Source organism: Rhinolophus sinicus, chromosome 3, assembly GCF_057876585.1.
Source record: "Rhinolophus sinicus isolate RSI-liver-muscle chromosome 3, RSI-T2T, whole genome shotgun sequence".
NCBI lineage: Eukaryota > Metazoa > Chordata > Mammalia > Chiroptera > Rhinolophidae > Rhinolophus > Rhinolophus sinicus.
The window spans coordinates 49,216,410-49,237,508 of NC_142503.1; the positions used below are offsets into that span (position 1 = coordinate 49,216,410).

The window sequence follows — 21,099 nt, forward strand, 5'->3', positions numbered from 1 at the left end:
TCATGGCTCAGGCACAGGGTTCAGTTTCTACAGGGCTGACTATGTCTACTTTCTAACCACTAACTATGCCCCACAAGCTGAGCTTTGCACCAGCCCACCTGGTTTTACAGATGTCGAATCAGTCTAGAAATAGCTGTTCTAGGCACAAGGGCATGCCTTGAAGATGATGATTCAGCTCAGGGGCTTCACAGACAAAGGCTATCACACAGCTGGGGCACCTGGAGACCTCAAGTCAACGCCCTAGAGAATGTAGGTTAGAAATGGAAAGGACTTGCTGTAGACTGAATGTGTCTCTCCAAACTTCTTATGTTGAAACCTAATCCCCAATGCGATGGTGTTTGGAGGTGGGGCCTTTGGGAGGTGAGTAGGTCATGAGGGTGGAGTCCCCATGAATGGGATTAGTGCCCTTATAATAGAGGCCCCAGAGAGCTCCCTTGCCCCTTCCACCATGTGTGGACAGAAGAAGAAGACAGTTGCCTATGAACCCGGAAGTGGGTCCTCACCAGACGCTGAATCTGTTAACACCTTGATCTTGGACTTTCAGCTTCCAGAACTGTGAGAAATAAGTTTCTGTTATTCATAAGCCACCCTATCTGTGGCATTCTAGTAGAACAGCCTGAACAGACTAAGACAGGCTCATATTAATTATCTATTCCTATATAATGCATCACTCCAAAACTGAGTGATTTAGAACAACATTCATTATCTCTCATGGTTCCTTGGGTATTGGAGAAAAATACTCAGAGGGGTGGTTCTGACTTGGGGTCATTCATGCTGTTGTAGTCAGCTGGTGGCTGGGAACTGGGATCACCTCAAAGACCTCTTCACTCACATGTCTCGTGCTCAGATCAAAATGTCTGGGGACTGAAAGAGCTGGGGCTCCCAGGCATCTCCTCTATCTCTGTAGTTTCTCAAGCATGGTGGCTTCATGGTCACTGGGCTGCTTACATGGTAGCTCAGGACACCAAAGGCATGTGTCCCAGGAGAGAGACAACTCCATGCTGAAGGCATATTGCCTTTTTCTAACTTAGCCTCAGAAATCAATGTCACTTTGCCAACTTATTAGAAGCATGTTTCTAAATTGGGCCATATTCTAGGGAAAAGGAACCAGACTCCATCTTTTTGTGGGAAGAGTGTCAAAAAATTTGCAAACAAGTATTAAACTGACCTCAGGACCTTAGAGACCCCCAGGGCTGGATGGCTTCCAGTGACCCCTTCTCTCCCTGTCCTGTGGCCCAGGAGGCTGGGGGACATCTCCCTTCTGCTATTAGTCATAGGACACTGCACCCTGCCTTGTGGTTTCCCTGCATGCTGCCCACACCGTTATATAGTCTTTTTATTAAACTCTCTGCAAATGATCCACTTGAGAGCTCTGTTTCCTGCTGCGATCTTGACAGTTACATTCACCTCCCTCACCTTACATATGACGTGAATGACTTGCCCAAGTCAGTGACCCAGGGCTTGGGACACCTAAGCCAGAACCCTTTTGTTTTTCACTCTGCAGTTAACATGCGTGGAAACCGGAATGAAACCCCTAGAATTCTTGATTACTCCCACAGGGTGTTACCTCCATAGTGCTGTGTTGTGCCAGAATAGAGCCCGAGGCAAAAGGGAAAGTCACTAAGACCAATGGTGTCTTTATCTCAGACTCTGATATTTTGTTCATCATTGACTTTTTTGCATTAATCTCCTTTTATAATATATTGCATTATAATATTATTTATCGTAATGAGTGAGCTTTTGTGCCCATGCAAGTGCCCTAATTACCCCACCTGAGTCCCAGCCCTGTCCCTCCAGCTCCCTCTCCCCTTCCTCGCACCCCACCCCACTCTGGCTGTGGTCTTTTAGAGTTGACTCCAGGAGCTGTTTCAGCACCTCCTCTCTTTCCTTTTGTCAAATTTTACCATTTGACTCCCAATACCTGGCTGGTGTCACCTCGCTGGATGTTGTCAACTAACATTTTAGTGGTAACAATTCTCTAATTTATAACTGAGAGGAGCAGAAGCCCCTCTGTTCAGTTTGCTTTTAGGTACCACCCAGATGTGCCAGGTGTATGTGTGTGCTAGATGCTGAGGACAGAGATGGATGAGCTGCAGGCCCAGACTTCTAGGAGTTTACCTTTAGGGCTGAAGACAGCCATATTCAAAGTTATAATAAAGCATAGTAATGGTTATTCAGATGTATATATAAAATATTAATACTATGAGTATAGAATAGCTAAATCTGTTGCTCAGAGTTTGTGGAAGGAAGGAAGGAAAGGAGGATAGGAGGAAGGGAGGGAGGGAGGGAGGAAGGGAGGACTAACAGAGGGAATAGCAGGCTGGCTGCTGGCAGGGGTCCCACAAAAGTGAGCTAAGAAGGCACCACAGATAGCTAACCACTGCCTCGCTATGGTTTTCCCCTCTGCTTTCCTTATTTAGAGCTTCTCGTGTCACTCCACACAATTGACAGACTTTTCTCCGTGAGAGCTATTCTAAGGCGCTAAGAAATCAGACTACACTGCATTTCTCTTCCGTCAGAGAAGAGGCTGATGTTATGTACTGATGCGCGTCACCACTGCCCAATGACAAACACACCAACGGCTCTGGGCCTGGCTGTACTTTTCCCTTTGATGCAGGCAGTGAGGGATTATTAAATGGCATTTCGTTATGATTTACTGGCTAGATATTAGTCATGGCATATTTTAGAGTAAGCCTGAAGGGAGTTGAGATAACAATGTCACTCCAAAGTCAAGAACGCCATTGCACAAACATGACCGATCCCCGGTCTCCTTTGCAGTTATTGATCTGCCAGCATCTTGCTTTGGCCACTGCCATCTCACTTTTTGCTGCTAGGCTAGTAATTTTTAAAACCTAAAATGTAATTTTTTAGGTTAATTTCCAGGGCTGTTGTCTTTGAAGAAGGACTGATTATCTGGCTGGATATAGAGGGATCTTTTTATTTATTTTTACTCTATTTTATTTTTTTTATTAGTTTCAGGTGTACAAAACAATGCAATAATTAGACATTTCACCCCTCACAAAGTGATAACCCCCTTCTCCCAATCAGTTGCCCCTCTGACATTGTATATATCTATTACAATTCCATTGACTCTAATCCCTATGCTGTACTCCATCTCCTATGCCTATATATATATAAAATTATAGTTGACATACAATATTATTCAGCTTCAGCTTCAGGTGTACAGCACAGTGGTCAGGCATCTGCACCGTCCATGAAGTGGTCTCCCTAACAAGACATAGTCCCATCTGACACCGTACCAAATCTTTACAACATCATTAATTATATTCCCCAAACTGTCTTTCATATCCCCATCGCAATATTGCAGTTACAAATTTATGCTGTCTCATCCCTTCCCCTTCTTCATCCCCACCCCTCTCCCTTCTAGCAACTATAAGTTTTTCTTCTATATCTCTGAGACTATTCCTGTTTACTTTGCTTGTTTATTCTTTTCTTTAGATTCCACATATAAATGAGATCATATGGTATTTATCTTTCTCCATCTGACTTATTTCACTTAGCATAGTGTTCTCTAGGTCCATCTATATCATTGCAAATGGCAAGATTTCATTCTTCTTTATGGCTGCATAATACTCCATTGTATAAATGTACCTCAGTTTCCTAATCCAGTCATCTACCGATGGGCATTTCAGTTGTTTCCAAATTATGGCTATTGTGTATAGTGCTGCAATAAACAAAGTTTTTTCAATATGCATCTTGGATTTCTCTGGATAGATATCCAAGAATGGAATTGCTGGGTCATAGAGGGATCTTTTTAGTCTAGAGTTTGTTTCTGACTTATTGTGATAATCTGGGCAGGTCTTTTAATCTCTCTTATTTCCTCCCATCACTTTTTTGGAAGCCTTCTTACCAAATCATTGCTTTCTTATTCCTAGTGTCCGAAAGTCTTAACGGATGATGTCTTTCAACAATCCCTGTTATGGAATCAAAATACTGTTCTCTTTGGGCTGTACCTAATCATCTTCTGTTTCTGCTTTGTAACTTCAACTTTTCCCTTTCCTCAGTCCTCTCAATTCCACTGCTCCCTACATCTCAGCTTTTCTCTCTGATGCAGCTAAGCCACTATCCATTATAATGCATAATCTTTAATAGGGTCCATTCCTAGCTAGTCTTTTGAAATACAGTTTTGTAATTGTATTTCAACTTAGTTTTCTCTTTTTTTAACTATGGCTTTTGAAGTTTCTTAATGTTCTAATAGGAAGTTATACATTTAAATTTAATAATTACATGAAAAACATATTCTATGTATGCACTCTTATAAAATTATCGTTAGAAAGAAAGCTCTAGTAGTAAAGACATAACATGATTGGTGTAATTTAATAATAGCTACCATTCAAGGCTATCCTCTATGTGGGGCATATATAATATTTAATTCCTATAATAATTTCCAGTGTACATCACATTTTACAGGTGAGAAAAGTTAAGACTGAAGAGGTCACTGAACCAGGGTTTTTCTTTTTCTTTTCCAGTCTTTTGAAGATACCCATTATTTTGTGAATCCAGCATCCCTTTTTCTGGAAATTACTTCTCCTTTCAACATCCAAAGGCTGTTCTGGGGACAGGCATAATATGACAGGATCCTATCCCCTGGTCTCTGAGCCTTTTCCCACAAAGTTTTGTGGACTAGGGATTATGAGAACATTGGCTCAGGGTGTTTTTATTTGTTAAGTTGTAGCATGTAAAGCTTAGGAATTGTTGTTAGCTGGTTTGTAGCCAGAAAGACTGCAAATGTGGGGTGAAGGCAACCTGAGACAAACTTGGTATCAGTCACTGGCCACCCCCCAAAAGACCTAATGTTGGTGGTCTTAACTATGGCAAAAGAAGATAATGGATTTGGGTTGAAAATCACTGACATCTCAGGGTTTCATTCAAAGGCTGGCTTATCCTGTGGTTTCCCCAAACATATTTAGTTTCTTCCTTCTTCATCACAAACACATCCAAAAAATAAACCGTATCTCTTAAAAATGGTTGCATTAAAAATAGCCAAATTTATTTATGAAAACAATTGAAAATGAGTTGTTGGCTAACTACAGTGCATTTTATTCAGTCATCTCTATTTCTTAAAGAACTCAATCACGTCTCATTTCCCAACATTTCAACGTATCAGTCAGTAAAGGAAAAAGGAATGTCTTCTAAAGCATGAATTGGTAGTGTTCTTTTGGAAGTCATTAAAGAGAGAAAAAGCTTACAATTACAGACAGGGAATACTTAAGGGCGTCTTAGGCCTGACCCTAGAATAGAAAGAGATTTGGGATTATGGTGTTTCCCTTTGCTGCTTCTGGCACCTCAGTGCATAAACTGTGGCAGACTCCATAAGCTTGCATTTGGCTGTCACAATCCCATCATAGGCCATGTGGCTGAATACAAAGTCCCTCTGCATGCTACTTAGAAGTTGTCTGTGTACGTCTCTTCAGTCTCAGCACAACTTAAAAATCCGCCCCCCCTCCCGCCATGTTTATGAATTTAAGATGGATCTCTATTGGTGGCCACCTCCACCTTCAGACTTAGCACAGGTGACAATTAGCTGTGGGGCTTTGTGAAAGAAAAATGTCTTCATCCTACCTAACAAAATCTTAACCCTGCCTAACAGAATACTGCTATTCTTAAACTATAAAATACTGCTCAGGGAGTGTTATCATCAGATTGTCTCCAAAATACAGAGAAACTGAAATGTTTGGCCTTCCTGTGTGCAGTTCCTGAGGAGGGAGCATCATGAATCAATGTTAGGGACATTATTGTTGTCTGTGTATCCGTGTGCCCCTGTGTCCTTGTGTCCATCTGTGTGTGTGTGTGTGTGTGTGTGAGAGAGAGAGAGAGAGAGAGAGAGAGAGAGAGAGAGGGAAAGAGAGAGAGAGAGAGAGAGAGAGAGTGAGAGAGAGAGAGAGAGAGCAGACTGGAGAAGAGTATCTCTGTGGTGGTGCTAATAAAGCTCGACCTCCCAAGTGGGAGAAGCAGGGGTCTCTAAGATGAGTGCTGGGCTCATTCTGGGAGCAAGCCCCGGCCACAACTAGGTTGATGAGAAAGAAGACCAGGGCTGTGGCATTCAGGATGAGTATGCCTGAGCCTGCCCCGGGCACAAACTGGTGGGAGACAGACCTGAAGCAGGCCTGAAGTGTTTGAGGCCAAGTAATTTGGCATTCAACCATTTATTTTTCTCCTCTTGTATTCCTCTTAGGTTTCTTTATACCCTCTCTAAAGTTCAGACATCTAAACAGTTCCAGGATGGGGAGAAGGACGTGGTGGCCAGTGTTCATGAACTTTATGGGACCTTTCCTCTCCTGCTGTCTGTGGTCTGAGGACTGTTTACAAAGTTGGACATGGTAGGAAGGCCTCCTGTTTAAACAACTAAGAGGGAGCACCTTTGGCGATCAGAATTGTCTTAAATATGATCAAGTTCTGACACCGCTAGGGAAATTATTGCTTAATTTTGAGTATTTATAAACTAAAAATATAACCATTTCCTTGAGTTACAACCCTGTATTATGGTCTCATTATTTGTAATAATTTTAATAACAATGAAAGCTATGATAGTGCCATGTTTTCTGTCAGGAAGAGGTAAAAACAACATGAAGTTTTTAGGATTTGTGTTAGGTTGGTGCAAAAGTAATTGTGGTTTAAAAGGTTAAAAAAATTGCAAAAACAGCAATTACTTTTGCACCAACCTAATAATTGCCTTGCTTAACCCATAGACTGGAAAGGGGGTGGGAAAGCAGAAAGTGGAGTGTCCCCATATTTCCCACAATTTCGGACATAAAGGAGAAGCAATTCTCTTCCTGTCTAATCAGCAAAGATAAGCTTATAGTTAACTAATTTCTGGATCTCTAGGTCATTTGTTTAGCCTTGTAAATTTGCTGATGAGGAGCTATAATAAAGCTTCTGGACAGTGCTTTCTATCAGAAGATTAAAGTAGTCTAGGTATTTGAAGGTGTAAAATGGAATGACTTCAACTCTCAGTGGTTCAGATGGATGCTAAGGTCATGGCCTTAGGTAGCTGGCCCAGGAGTATGTCCATCGTGTATACATTCAGGCTAAGTGACAGCGCTCAGCTGAAGTCCAGAAATCCACAGATGCCAGATTAGCTTTCCATTAAGGAATTCCTTACAAGAAACTGGACCAGGATAAAGCAAAGACTGAGGAACAGAAAGAAAGCTTGAATTACATTACTGCAATATTCTGCAAAATCAGATTTTGGCTTCTGTTCTTCTCTTTGGAGCTGAAAATGCCTCAAGTTTCTTACTGAGAGTCACGAGCAATTGCATGAATACTATATTCTCTGACAATTTCTATCCAAGTCCATCCAAGATTACGTGACAAGGTTGCATGATAAGGTTATTATGTGTTTGGGTATTTTATGCATGTGTGTAACATTATCACTTTGCTTTGCAAAACCAAAATTCCCTGAATATCCGAGGGAAAGGATAATTCAGCACTTGGCAGGTCAAGTAAAATGCCCTTTGTTATTCTCTATCCCGGCCTCATTCTTTCTCCCACACTTTAGTTCACTAAGTTTTAAGAGCCTGAAATCATTCTTAGTGAATAATGCTCGACCACTCTGAAGATTTGGGTCTAAGAGCTGGACCCTCGTCATCACCACGCACTTTGTCACTGAGACAGGGTAACCCATGGTTACTGAGCTCAAATCAGTTAAGGGGCAGAGAGCCTTCCCTCCTCACTGCTCTATAAAAGAGAACCAGCCAAGGGACCCTAGCAGCTTCCAGCTCTCAGCTTGGGCGAAGGTGTGGCAGCAAAGCCTGAGACCTTGGGAGCAGAGCACACCAGCAGCAGAGAGGCATGGCCAGCATGTCTCTTTCCTTCAAACTTCAATGTCACTTCATTCTGATCTTTCTGGTGGCTCTAAGAGGGGAGAGCCGGTACCTAGAGGTGAGCAATCCCCGAACTGACCCATCACACCTCCCGATGTGTGTGTCCAGTTTTGGGGGGCGCACAGGCTGTCTGGGCTGTCACCTTTGTTGGGGTTAGCTCTTTCTTCCCTGTCTTTTGCGCGGGTCTTTCCCTTGCTCCCCCCCCCCACCACCCCCCAGACTGGTCTTCCTTCCTGCCTCTTCCTCCTTCCCTCTGGTCCCTGGGGATACTCTTGTCTGATGGAAGGGAAACCATCACTTTATTCTCTTTGCTGCGGGGCAGGGAGAGCGCCCGGCTCCTTGTCCCCTTTCCCACCCCTTGAACTTTTCCGGACTGACCCATTTTCCTTGCCAGCTGCGGGAAGCCGCGGACCACGACCCTTTCCTGCTCTTCAGCTCCAACCTGAAGCGGGAGCTGGCGGAGGAACAGTTGTACCGCCGCGCTCTGCGTGAGTCTGCACTGCCGGGTTCTGTCGGTCAGCAGCCGGGAGGTGGAGAGGTTGGGACTCCGTGCCCAGGGCAGGAGGCTCCATGGCACCTCGGGAACGGGCTGGCCAGGACCAGCGGGGCATAATTCCGATCGCCGAGGGGCCATCCTGAGGAGGAGCCCTGGAGCGAGATGGGGTGATGCACCCCGGGGTACGGGAGCCGCGGGCAGCGGAGGCTGGGAGTTGGGCGCTGGGTGCTGCAGATCTGGAAATGGGGCTCGCGGAGAAGGGCTGCCCGGGGCATGCCCGGGACCCCTGACCCCACTGCCCTCCTTCAGGGTGCCTGGACATGCTGAGCCTCCAGGGCCAGTTCACCTTCACCGCTGACCGGCCACAGCTGCACTGCGCCGTCTTCTTCATCGGCGAGCCGGAGGAGTTCATCACCATCCACTACGACCTGGTCTCCATCGACTGTCAGGGTGGGGACTTCCTGAAGGTGAGGTGTCCCCACGGAGCAGCCCCAACCTCGGGGCACGGGAGGGGGCATGAGCCAGGGTGCTACATCTAGCGGGGGGGCTGCCGAGCTTGGGCAGCCATTGATACTCTTGGGGAGCCATTGATACTCTTAATTCGACGTTAAGCTGGTACCCAAGTGAGAGAGGAGCGTTCCGGACCCCCTATGCTACAGGAACTTCCCCCACCCCCAACCTCTAGACCTTCCCACCCCCCACCCCCAACCCCCCACCCCTAGACCTTCCCCCGATGGTCCCGTGCCTCGGACACTGCAGTAGTTTGTAATCCCCTCTGTTCGCTTTTGGGGCCAGACCCTTATAAAGACTTGAAATAGCGCCACTAAACGTGGTGTTACTGGTGTTACGTTCTGGTGGCAGATGAAAATGATACAAACTAGCGCGAGCGCTCGGGTCCAGTACCAGCGGATGCTGGTTAGAAGACTCGCCCCACAAGTCTGCCATCTGAGCGGGTCTGGCTCCTGGGGGTGTCTCTTTCTGTGGAGCTGTTCCAGGCTCGCAGTGGCTGTCTCCAATACCTGGGTGATCCGATTTTGGAGCAGTAGGACACGGGCTGCTGTGAGGGGATGCTGAGATAGAATCTAATCTGAGACAGATGGGAGGGGAGTACACGACCCCAGCCTCACAACATCTCCTCTCCCAGCCATTCTCCCTAAGTCTAACAAGTCAGCTGCGGATGGCTGGAGTTCTATGGTTCAGTGAAAAAGATCACGATTAAAACCTCCAAGTGGAATTATTTTGGAACCTGTCAAATGCGTTAGAAGAGGGCTGGTCTGGTGAAGTAATTTGTAGCTTGTGATTTTGCTAATGTGAACCGGGTTGGACTCATTAAATTGGTGACCTGTGGTGATTTTAAGAGTAAATTCAATAGACTCTGACCTTTTTTCCAACTGCAAACTTTAGCAAGTGAAGGAAAAAGTCCTAAGCAGCATATCAGCCATTGTTGCCTGAGTGTTGATGTAGTTCTTGAAATTTTGATGAGTAAAAAAAAAAAAAAATATGGGGGAAAAATAGATGCATATAACCATTGGCAGGTAGGTAAAGTTGCTGTTTCAATTTTTTCTTTTGTTGTCTATTTTTGAGATATTTTGTTCATATTTCAATGAGGAGAAGAAAGAGACAAGTTGAAAGCCAAATTAGGCTTCTGTGGAATTAATTCTTCTGAAGGTGGGATGTGTGGAAAATACGACCAAGATAAAAATGTATATTGTCTGTAGTTTCATTTACCAAGGTGGCTGAAATTATAAAATAAAGTTTACTTACTTTAGCAACTTTAAGGCTTATTTTTTTTAAAAGCAATAACTAATTAATAATTTCATTTGTAAACAACCCTCACAGTCAAAATATATACAAATGGAAAGCAAGTAGGCTGTCAATTTTTCATTTATGACTGAAGGTTCGTTGCTGGGTAACTTCCCCCCAGCTCCCCTTTCAACACACCTGTGACTTCAGGAGTTGATGGCCGTGATCTTCTATGTTTGTATTTTTTTGTTGGAAGGTATTTGATGGTTGGATTCTCAAGGGGGAAAAGTTCCCCAGTTCCCAGGATCATCCTCTCCCCACAGCTGAGCGGTATATAGATTTCTGTGAGAGTGGTCTTAGCAGAAGGAGCATCAGATCCTCCCAGAATGTGGCCATGATATTCTTCCGGGTCCATGAACCAGGAAATGGATTCACGATAACCATAACCACGAACCCCAACCTCTTTCGTAAGTGGGATCCCTGCCTTTTCAGGCCAGAGATAGGACTTGTGGTGGTCGGGGGGGGGGGGGGAGGGCTATCTAATCTGCTTTTCAAAAGTAGTACCATTGCACAGACAAGAAATTTGAAGTGAGAAATGATTTGAATGGAAATTCTTTTGTAATTAGAAGTGACCTAAGGGATATATTCTATCTATTGTTATGAAAATCAAATCATAGTTTTAAATTTATTTCCCAGGCTAGATAGGATACTAGTTTATGGTGAATAGAATTCTATTTTTTCTTCCAAGTCTTATTCTGATCTCTTAAGGCACTACAATGCATTCAGTGACAAACTTTAATCCTTCCAAGTCATTCCACTGATCTGGGATAAGCTTGAAGGAGCAGATATGAAGTTGCAGTCTTAGAGGTATTTAGGCAAAGGCTGAAAGACTGCATATCTGGGATTTGGTGGACAGATTTCATGCCCTGGGCAGAGGGTTGGACGAGAGGACCTCAATGTCACCTTCTGATTCTGAGCCCTCCCACTCTAATTTAGTTCATTTCTGATGGATCTGTCCATAGGTGCTAAAAAGCTGAATAGCCCAGGCCTAAGATACATTATCTTAACCAAAATGAGTCATTCATCGGCTTATATTTTTCCCCAATTAAAAGAAAAAAAAATTAAATCAAGAAAAGAAAGTATCACTTATTTTTGGTTGCATATAATAGTATTGATATTAACATTTCATATGATCAGAGAATGTGGCCTAATCTGCCAAAGAACAATGTATTGACCAATCTTCTGGATTTTTGTTTGTTTGTTTTTAAAGAAGCTCCCCAAAAAGGCTGTTTCTGAGAGCTGGAGCAGTATAACCCTAGAGGACAACATGAAATGTTTCTCCTATATTTTGTTTGGTTATAAATCAGAAACCTTTTAGAGTCATCAAGGAATTTCAGTTCTTTTTGAAATTAAGTGTAATTAAAATTATAGGAAGGAGGCAAGAGGTAGTTCTGAGCTGTTTTGATCAATTGCAAATTTTTATCCCATAATTGACCAAAAAAAAGCAAACTCTGATGCTTCCAGTTTCATAGCTGGAAGAATCAATTTAAGTCTAGACTTGAGACACAAAACAAAAAAATTCAGAAATTCTTGGCAGTAAATTAAACATTAAAATTTATCTTTTAGTCAACTTAGACCACTTAACACCCAACAAATATTTACCAGATGGAAGCCTGCTTTCTAGTTTTTCTCAGTCTATTTTGTGACTCTTTTATTATTTATTTATTTTATCATTTAGAAAGTAACATTATGGCTCTAAAGTCATTGAATGAAGGCTTCAGATAGACAAGGTTTGAGTTCTGGCCTTAGCTTTAAAGCCTTGATTCTTCCAGACTCCCAGCTTGAACTTGGACCCTAGTTAACTTAAGTGTTCCTAGAACTTTTAGCAGCTCATATTGTTTGGTTGGTTATTCATTTACATCTGTGATTGTTATAAACAAAGCAGCCCCCCCAAACCCCCGGAGATAAAGACTAGGAGCCCCTCACAGCCCAGGGCATCCTGACAATGTCTATACATCACTGGTGATTTTTATTCCCTAACTTCTCCTGTCTCCAAGTTGCCTTTGTGATATGTACCGTCTTCTGGGCCACAGGCCCAGAAGCCTGGAATAAGGATAGGGTACATTTCTATGAAAACCCAGCATACCAAATAGTGAAAATGTGATTTTGTTTCTCTATAAAGCCTGCAATGTCATGTCCCAGACCCCAAATGGAAGGTTCACCCTGGTAGTTCCACATCAGCATCGAAACTGCAGCTTCTCCATCATTTATCCTGTGGTAATCCAAATATCTGATCTCACCTTGGGACACTTAAATGGCCTGCAGTTAAAGGTGAGTTGCTTCCAAATCATTTATTAAGGCCCCAATTTTATCAGAGCAAAAGTAATCATACAGCGTAAATGTGGACCTTCACGAATTGCAGTAGTATATAGCCTTCTGTTTGACTATTAAGTCTCAGATGTGTGTGCCCTCGCTACTTTGACTAAACCCGTCTTCTGTTTGCATTATGCTGCAAGTTTCATTCTTAGGTATCCCTTGTGCCTACTTGAATACTTTTCTTGTGATGTAAGAAGTGCTTTCATTGGTAGACTTGTGGCATATAATTACAATTGAATTCTCTTGTACTTGCCTAGCAGTACAAAATCTCTCCTAGCAGAAACTAGTGTGAGTCATCTACACAGCTGCTTTCCTGATTATTGGGACATTTTTTGACATGAAGGAAGTCTCTCATTGACTGTGTTATGAAGAAATGCTAAGAGTAGCATAAAATAGGAAATTGGATTTTTATGTTGAAAAATACAGTAAAGTTTTGAAGAGTTTTTTGGCATTACATTTAATTCAATACATTTTGCAACAAAATATTAGCTGAGACTCTTTATCAACTTGTTTTCCCATGAACTTCTGAATGGATCTTAAAATTAAATGCTGAGCTTGACCACATTTACTTACCCTGATAGTTTCTTCCCCCTGAGTCATCCTCATTTCCTTTGACTTTCTCCTATGTATATGTTAAGATAGCTCATGTATTTTCTGGCATCAAAGACAGCCAGATTTTGGGGAAACCAAATAAATAGGACGAGGAGTGAGAAAAGTAGTATGTCTAATTTCCTTTAAGCACTAAATTCATGAGCAGTGTTGTTTGTTTTTTTTGTTTGTTTTTTTGGTTGAACCTTAGGAGAAGAATTATTCTTTGATAAAGACCAGGATAAGTGGATGTCTCTGGCATAGCGTTACTGGCTTGAGATTGTATGTATGCCATTCCTGATGTGTAGTATAGAAGATAGCAACTGTGATAGCAAATTGAGAGCTCGATACTTTAGTTATTCTTGACTATGAGGAGTAATCTTGGTGTTTCTGCCTTTAAAAATGTTAGAGTCTGCAGCGTTCTAGGCATCTGCTCCTATATAAAATATTTTTTGATTGCTTACCATGTGTAAGGCACTATTATAGGTGCTGGAAATTAGCAATGAACAAAACAGATCCTGCTCATGTAGAACTTGCATTCTAGTGGGATGAGACAAGCAAAAGTGTAATGTACTTCAACTAGTGGTGAGTGCCCTACAGAAAATGAAGCAGAGTGGTGTCATAAACATTGACTGGGGACAAGGGAGCAGAAGGAGGAGCAGGGAGATCCTTGAGATAATATGGTCAGGAAAGAAACCTTCTGAGAAAGAGGTATTTAAAGTGAGACTTGGGTGATAGATACGAGCGAGTCAGCAGCCACAGGAAAAGCCTGGAAACAGAAGGAACACTAGTGTAGAGGCTCAGAGACAGAAATGGGCTTTCTGGGATCCAGAAATGGAAAGAAGGCAAGGTAGCGGGGGAGTTATATGAGGCAGTGTCAGTGAGCTGGGCAGGGGCAGGGTGTGGAGAGCCCAGCGGGTCATATTAAGGAGTTTGAGTTTATTCTAAGTGCAGCAGAAAACCACTAAAAGGATTCAGGCAGGAAAGTGATATAATCCATTTGATTATGATCAGCTGGGGTAAGAGTAGTTGGGAATTGCTGATGTCATGACAAATTAATTAACAAAGTCTAAGGGGGGAGAACGAGGTTTACCTAAAGGCTTCCACATGGTAACTGGATCACAGGGGCCCGAGTGGTAGTACGAGGCACGCGCCTGGGAGGCCATTGTCATAGTCTAGACAAGACATGATAATGGCTTAGTCCAGGAAGGTAGAACCTCAACAATGAAATATAAGGCTCCTCTGTTGAACCCCAGAGAGGTCCCTAGACAACTCAGTTTCTGCCATTGATTATAAGAATAGCTTAGAGTTTGGGGAAGAAATGAGAAATGTCATTGAACGCCAAGGAATAGGTGCATCCAGCTTCCTTGCTTCTTTGTTTTGCTCCCCTCACTTTAGCTTCTACTTCTTCCTATCTCTTTTATTTCCCATTTCTGTCTCCTGAGCCTGCCTTTTCCCCTTCACCACCTGCTTCTGAAATTTGGAACCTATAGAACCAAGTGCAAAGTCTGGTTTTAAGACATGCTGCCCTCAGACATCCTCTACTCAAAGGAAAGGCAATTGAGTTTTTTCTTCACCCCTAAATGGCTTATTCAACTCTTCATACAAGAACATAAGTCCTGTGCAGAGTGGGGCTAACTAACCCTCTATTTCATTATCTGATGAAATTATGTGTAAAGCACTATGCATAGAACCCAGCACATAGTAGGTGCTTTAAAAATGTGTGCCCCTCCCCCACTTGCCTACTTTCATTAGGCAGTTACTGTTATACTATTTTCTAGTTTACTGTTTAGTTCTAGTTGCATTTCAATGTTTTCTAAATGTTTGCGAGTGTGTGTTTATGTGCACGTTTAACATTATTTTAGATCTGGGTCCTTATGTATCAGGGTTTATCTGATTAACTTCTGAGCGCCCTGACACACTCCACTAGGTGTCTTGAAGAATATGCCTTAATGAAGAAGAGGATCACAGGTAAAACCAGCTATACCATTTGTGGGGAACAGTACAAAATAAAAATGTGGGGTCCTTATTTTAAAATTATTAAGGATTTCGAGACAGTGACAGTAGAGCATTAAACCAAGCACAAGACCTTTGTCAGCATGGGCCCTGAGTGGCAACACACGTGGCATGCATAGGAAAGCAGCCCGGATCACAGAAGATGGGTGGCCCAAAGGGCAACATTTGGGACTGGGAGGGGCTGCTTTGTTTGTGTGGGAAAGAGAAACACAGGAATTGCTGTAGGTGAGACAGTGTGGAAAGGATGAAGGGCTGCAGAAAAAGGTGGGTACAGCGGATCACACAAAGTCTGAAACTAGATTCTTGTTTTGAGCAGCTTGACATAAATTTGATTTAGTTGGAAGGAGAAAGACGATGGTAACTCTAACTTGGGACTCAAATTAGGGTTCTCTTCTTTCTTTAATATTCTTGTACCTAATCTAAATCCTTATCAGCAGAAATGATAAGGATTGTGCCAATAGCAGGAAAAGTCCCTTGTAAAGAAGAGGAAATAAAATGAGTGGAAGGAAAAACTGATGTGAAAGCCCTGTTTATAAAAAAAACTCTGACTGCATGCATCAAGAAATTCAAATAATTCAGAATGTATGTCCAAATGATTTAAAAAAGCAAAGCATTTTCAGATTCAGTTTTCATATATCATATGTGGAGTTTACAGATTCCCATTTCATCATTCCAGTCCTGGAGCTTATATAAAAAAAAAGCACACCCATTTAAAAAAATGATTACTCAACTGATTTAGAAAAGCAATTCTTATGATTGTTTTCTTTTTAAATGTCTTTTAATTTCTGGAGTCCTGGATGTTGAATTAAATGGCACTGCCAGGAAATCAGAGGCTGACTGAATGAATGAATTCACCAGCTTGCCATTGGTCCAATGGTTTGTCTTCAATAGTTGGTTTAAATATGTCTTTCCCTGTTACTTGATTCTCTCAGAAACCCTCAGCAGGATGCGGGGCAAAAGGAGACTTTGTGGAGCTGCTGGGAGGAACTGGACTGGACCCTTCCAAGATGATGCCTTTAGCTGATCTCTGCTACCCTTTTCATGGCCCTGGTGAGATGTTTCTGTGATTACTATTGATGTGCCTATCAACAGTACATCCTTAAGTAAAACACCTCACATGTTTTATACATGGGAAGGCAACTTCCACCAAAAAAAAAAAAAAAAAAAAAAAAAAAAACCTTCAATTTTGCACATTGAGCCAGCATGAGGATTTTACATGTACAGTATCAAGAACACATTACCAAAATGTCTGACATTGGGAGAGAAACCTGTAAAGTTACAAGGAGGCGTGTTTAAGGTGGGCCCTAAGTAGTTCTTTTTTGTTCTGTGTTCTTTCTCCCTCCTTGAAGGTTCTTGCTTTCATCCGCTAGATGCTAAAGAGTTTGTTTATTAACTGAAAACTATGGTTCAAGGAGTAGATGTATCATCAATTAGCAATACTGTAATGATGAAGTACTAGCTAAACTTTTCCTTACATGTGTATATCTGTATGTGGTACTCATATATATGTATGTGGTACTCATAGTAAATAAATTAAAAAGTCATGTGCCTTATTAGAAATTCTCAGAACTGCTGGATGTCTCTAACTTCTAGCAGCAAAACCAGCCTCTGAAAGACCACTGCAAAAACAGAAGTAAATTCTGAAATCTTAAAGTGATCACTGGTAAATACAAGAAACCAAAAACCAGTTTAGTGCACAGCATGCCAAATGGAACCAGATCGTCTTTGTTAGGGATCAGTGGAGATTTTCCATTTGATTATGCTCAAGTGTGCTCAGGGGAGGTGGGAACCGCTGACCTCTTGACCAGATTAATTAACGTAGTCCAATTGGGGAGGCAGAGGATTACATAAACCACTTCCATAAACATCACTCCCATATCTGTACTTCAGATGCAGGAATCAGGATTATCCTTAAATAGACAAAAGTGAAACAGGAGAGGAAGAACAACAGTCTTTAACAGCAATTTTTATCATAGCCCCCTTCCTCTCTTATAACCATAAATCACTAGCCAACTAGGTAATGAAGCTGCAAATCAGACATCCTTTTGATAAGCTGTTGCCTGTTTTAATTAAAACTAGATTTGCCCACCAGGATTTTTTTCTCTCTGAGCTAATGCTGGCACCTTAGTAAACAAAACATCTCTGAAATAGAATATACACAGGTAAACACTAAGACTCAATATATAGTCCACTGTCCCCCAGATACGTACGCATAACAAGAGTTCCAGATGAGATTTAGGGCAGGACTGGGCCCAGGGCAAGCTTTCCAATCAAGGTAAAGACAAGAGGTTTCTAAAAACTCACTACTGAAAACTCAGAAATTATTTTATGCTAATTTACACTTGAGCCCTGGTTTAAATGGTCAGTGCATATGGCTTCTCTTGCCCTTTGCATGCGTTCTTTGAGGCACTGGATCCTTGCATGCTAATGGACACCTGTGAGGAGGTGCATTTGAGCTGGGGAAGATTAGATTAAGGACTAAAGAACGCTCGTGTCTTCAAATTTAGATATTTGAAGCCAGAGTGATTTTGGTGCTTGAATTATATGACTTGAATTAGGTAAAAGGGTAAGACTAAGTGCAACAAAAACCTCTTTTGCCTAAATTATCTGGGTAATTGAAACTAGTCTTAAAAAAATCTGAAGGCTTGAATTCTATGACTCATTGGTTCATTTTAGACTTTTTTTTCTTTCATTCACCATGTTTCCATGAGCTCCTTCTAAGTTGTTCAGACAATGAAGAACTATTAGGGACCCTGCCCTTTAAATTGGATTTTATTAGGAATTATGTCAAAGAATAAATAAACAATGTGCGGGAAGGCAATAGGGCATGTTATGTAGATTAAAGTTCAGAGTGAAATCAGAAAAAGAATGACCTTCCAAGTCATTTAAGGAAAATTAAATTTGGATCTCCTCATAGAAGCATAATATAGACTCCTTGGTGCTTATATTAAAGTAATTATCAAGTTTATATTTATTATGTCTCCAAATTGACTTTTACCTCAATTGATAACTCTATCTGGCTGTTTTACTGAATTTAAATCCAGACACACATGTTTGTGAAGTACCAGCTATACAACAAAGCCTGTGTTTCTCAGAATTAAGGCTTTATGGAAACAAAGTGGGAAGGAAAAGAGATTGAGAAATTAAAAAAGGAGAAAGGATTATTGTAGGGCTGATAAATCTTGCCTTAGGAACCAGCTTAAGGCTGGAAGAATAAAATAAAAGTAATTTTTAATAAAAATAATATGAGTTTCAGTATATAACTGCTCAGGCACATCTGTACTAGAAAATACATAAACATTACCAGATGCTTATACAAATAATGAATAAGACTGGATTTAAGAGAAGTAAGGTTATCAAAAGCCATTCCACATACGAAACACAGAAAAAAAATGAGACAGAAAATGTACAGGATAATAAAACAAAAACGAATATATTCAGTGTAATATATCTAAGCTACGCAAATGATTTTTTATTTATATGTAAAATAGAATGATTACCTAGACTCAGAAAATAATAAACAGGTGATTTGGGGGGGTCCACATAAATGTCCAGCAGTACACTCTATCCTCTAGCCCTGCCTACTAAATGCACGCCCAGACAGGACAACCACAAACTGCCCCTGCACATTTCCAGCCTGTCTCTAGAGGACAGTACTGCCCCCACTGAGAACACTGAACTCAAGTAAAGGTGTAGTGTGGACAGACTATTACCTTTACCAAAGTCTTGCAGATAGAACATGAAAAGTGCAAGGAGACATCTTCTTGTCTCTATGCAGCCATATTTATTTGGCTAACAGTGTTCTTGACTTGAGAAACAAGGCTGAATTCAGTTTCACTATTCTATAATTAATTATATGTTATAATAAAAATGAAAAAAAGTGTTTCACCTGATAGCTGATGCCTAGTTTAAGTACATGAGTACGTGATACATTCCTTCGCTTTCTTTGTATTTAAATGATCTTGTCAACACAAATAGTTTGACTATGTAGTTTCTAACCGCTGGGAAACTTTCACTTTTTCCATGAATTATAGCTCAAATGAAAATTGGCTGTGACAACACGGTGGTGCGCATGGTTTCCAGCGGAAAACACATAAATCGTGTAACTTTTGAGTACCGCCAATTGGAACCATACGAACTGGAAAACCCAAATGGAAACAGCATCCAGGAATTCTGTTTGCCTGCTCTTTGAATAACCAATCCAGTGATTTACATGCTGTTAGCTAAGTGAGTTTTTAAATGGCTATTATATATTATTTTGATAACCAGCTAGTTAATAGCCTTTCATACCAGTCAGTATTCACAGCCTTGAGTCCATCTCTTTCTCTCTCTTTTTCTCTCTCTCTCTGTCTGTCTCTCTCACACACACATTTGTTTTTGTACCTTGCTTCTTTTTCATTTGTAATATATAAATGACCACATGGTAGAAAATAAGCCCCTCTTTGGGAAAAAAAAAACAAGTTTTCTGTAATCCTTTGGTATGCTACAAACCTGAACTAGAAAGACAAATGTAAAGCAATGTGTAACTAAAAAAATGTATCTCAAGGGAAAATGCTACAAAGAAATAAAAATGGTGGCATTCATATCAGTTTTATAACAGAAAACAATTGAACGTGTATACCAAAGTAGTTGCATCTGCTTATTTATTTTCTGATTATTATTCTGTTTACAATAGATAATAGTTGTAGTTATTATTTATTGAATTGCAACAACTTGTTTTTAACAAAACTTTGTAGCATGGAAAAAATTTCCATTCATAAATACAAACATGAATAAATAAATTAGGAATGTTGGCACTGTGATATTGTGCTTTGTTTTCTGAGTAACCTCCTCCCTTATTACCATCAGAAAATAATGTTTTCATGTGGTGCAGAAATAAATGCTGAACAAAATCATTTTAGACATCTTAGAGCTAGTAGAGCCCTGGCCATTGAAGTTGAATTATTTAGAGCAGAAGGTAGATTGAAGTGTTTGAACAAACAACACTAACTGATGGATCCTGACAGGGAAGCAGGATGCAGGATCCCTGAGCAACAAAGGAAATACTCCTAAGTGATATCCTTTTTACTTTGGATTAATGGATGGAAGCTACAAACTGTGCTATAATTAATGGCCTTATTATGATTCCCAAACATATTTAATCTAAAGTTTATTTTATAATGGAATGTACTGAATCCCATACACTAGGCTTGTTAACAAAAGCTGAAAACCAGGCCGAAAGACAAATATTGATTGAAAGTGCTAAAGATACCTAAGATTTAACACAAATTTTGGCTCAGTAGATATCTTGCAATGAGTGAATACTTTAGGAAATGAATGAATAAATGCCTGAATGGATGAATATATAATTCCTGATTAGTTATATAAATGTTGGATTCCTTATTTCATAGAAAGCTAATTCTATGAAGTTGAACACTTTCATCTTTTTCACAGCCCCTCTATCAACTCAAGAATCAATGCAGTCATTTATACCACTGTCAGAAATGTCAGGCTTTTAACCCTCATGATCCCTTTATGCTGAGTAGAGAAAATGGTCTGAAGTAAGGAAGCAAGTATGTTACCATGGAAGTTAGGACAATCTGCTTTTGTTCCTAAGGGACATTTTGCAAGCTACTTAACCTCTCTGCACTAAAATTGGTGGGACTGTGGTCTCTAAGTTTTCTTTTACCTTGACATTCTATGATTATTCTTTTGTGACATATTTTACTTCAAAGCTTGTTATTGCATTCTAGTGTACATTTTTTGAGAGGATGACTTCTTCAGGGAACTGTCCGTGACTTATTTTTTGGAGCTCTACGACTTAGTCTTCATTCCAAAAGGATGGGACACCTTTCTGGAAACAAAATGGTAGATGAGATCTCTGGGGGAGAGTTAAAGGATGTGTCTTCAATGGTACCTCCATTAATTGAGTAGAATGCCATATGAAATTTGGGGCAAATTTGACTTTATAAGAAAAACAGAGTGGCTGACGTTATCCACTCTGGAGCTAACCTTTTTGAACCCCAGCTCTGCCATTTACTTGAACAAGTGACTTCT

At 41.0% G+C, this 21,099-nt stretch overlaps 1 protein-coding gene across 2 annotated transcripts; it reads left to right on the top strand.

Moving 5' to 3' along the window:
• The first annotated feature begins 7,515 nt into the window (after positions 1–7,515).
• Positions 7,516–19,865, top strand: CRHBP (corticotropin releasing hormone binding protein). Of its 2 annotated transcripts, XM_088796579.1 has the most exons (8): positions 7,516–7,759; positions 7,791–7,902; positions 8,239–8,332; positions 8,650–8,807; positions 10,340–10,550; positions 12,266–12,414; positions 15,996–16,113; positions 19,098–19,400. In XM_088796579.1, the coding sequence occupies exons 1-8, from the start codon at positions 7,644–7,646 to the stop codon at positions 19,253–19,255; spliced, it is 1,116 nt and encodes a 371-aa protein (XP_088652705.1). In that variant the 5' UTR covers positions 7,516–7,643; the 3' UTR covers positions 19,256–19,400. The 2 variants fall into 2 exon arrangements, with proteins under 2 accessions (XP_088652705.1, XP_019583710.2); XM_019728151.3 differs by having other exon boundaries at positions 7,683–7,902; positions 19,098–19,865.
• Positions 19,866–21,099: the final 1,234 nt, after the last annotated feature.

Excerpts from the sequence above, each read along its gene's own strand:
- CRHBP (XM_088796579.1), top strand. The coding sequence starts at position 7,644 with ATGGTTACTGAGCTCAAATCAGTTAAGGGGCAGAGAGCCTTCCCTCCT. Across the intron at positions 8,333-8,649 it reads GTTGTACCGCCGCGCTCTGC|GGTGCCTGGACATGCTGAGC; the intron begins GTGAGTCTGCAC and ends GCCCTCCTTCAG. Across the intron at positions 8,808-10,339 it reads AGGGTGGGGACTTCCTGAAG|GTATTTGATGGTTGGATTCT; the intron begins GTGAGGTGTCCC and ends TTTTGTTGGAAG.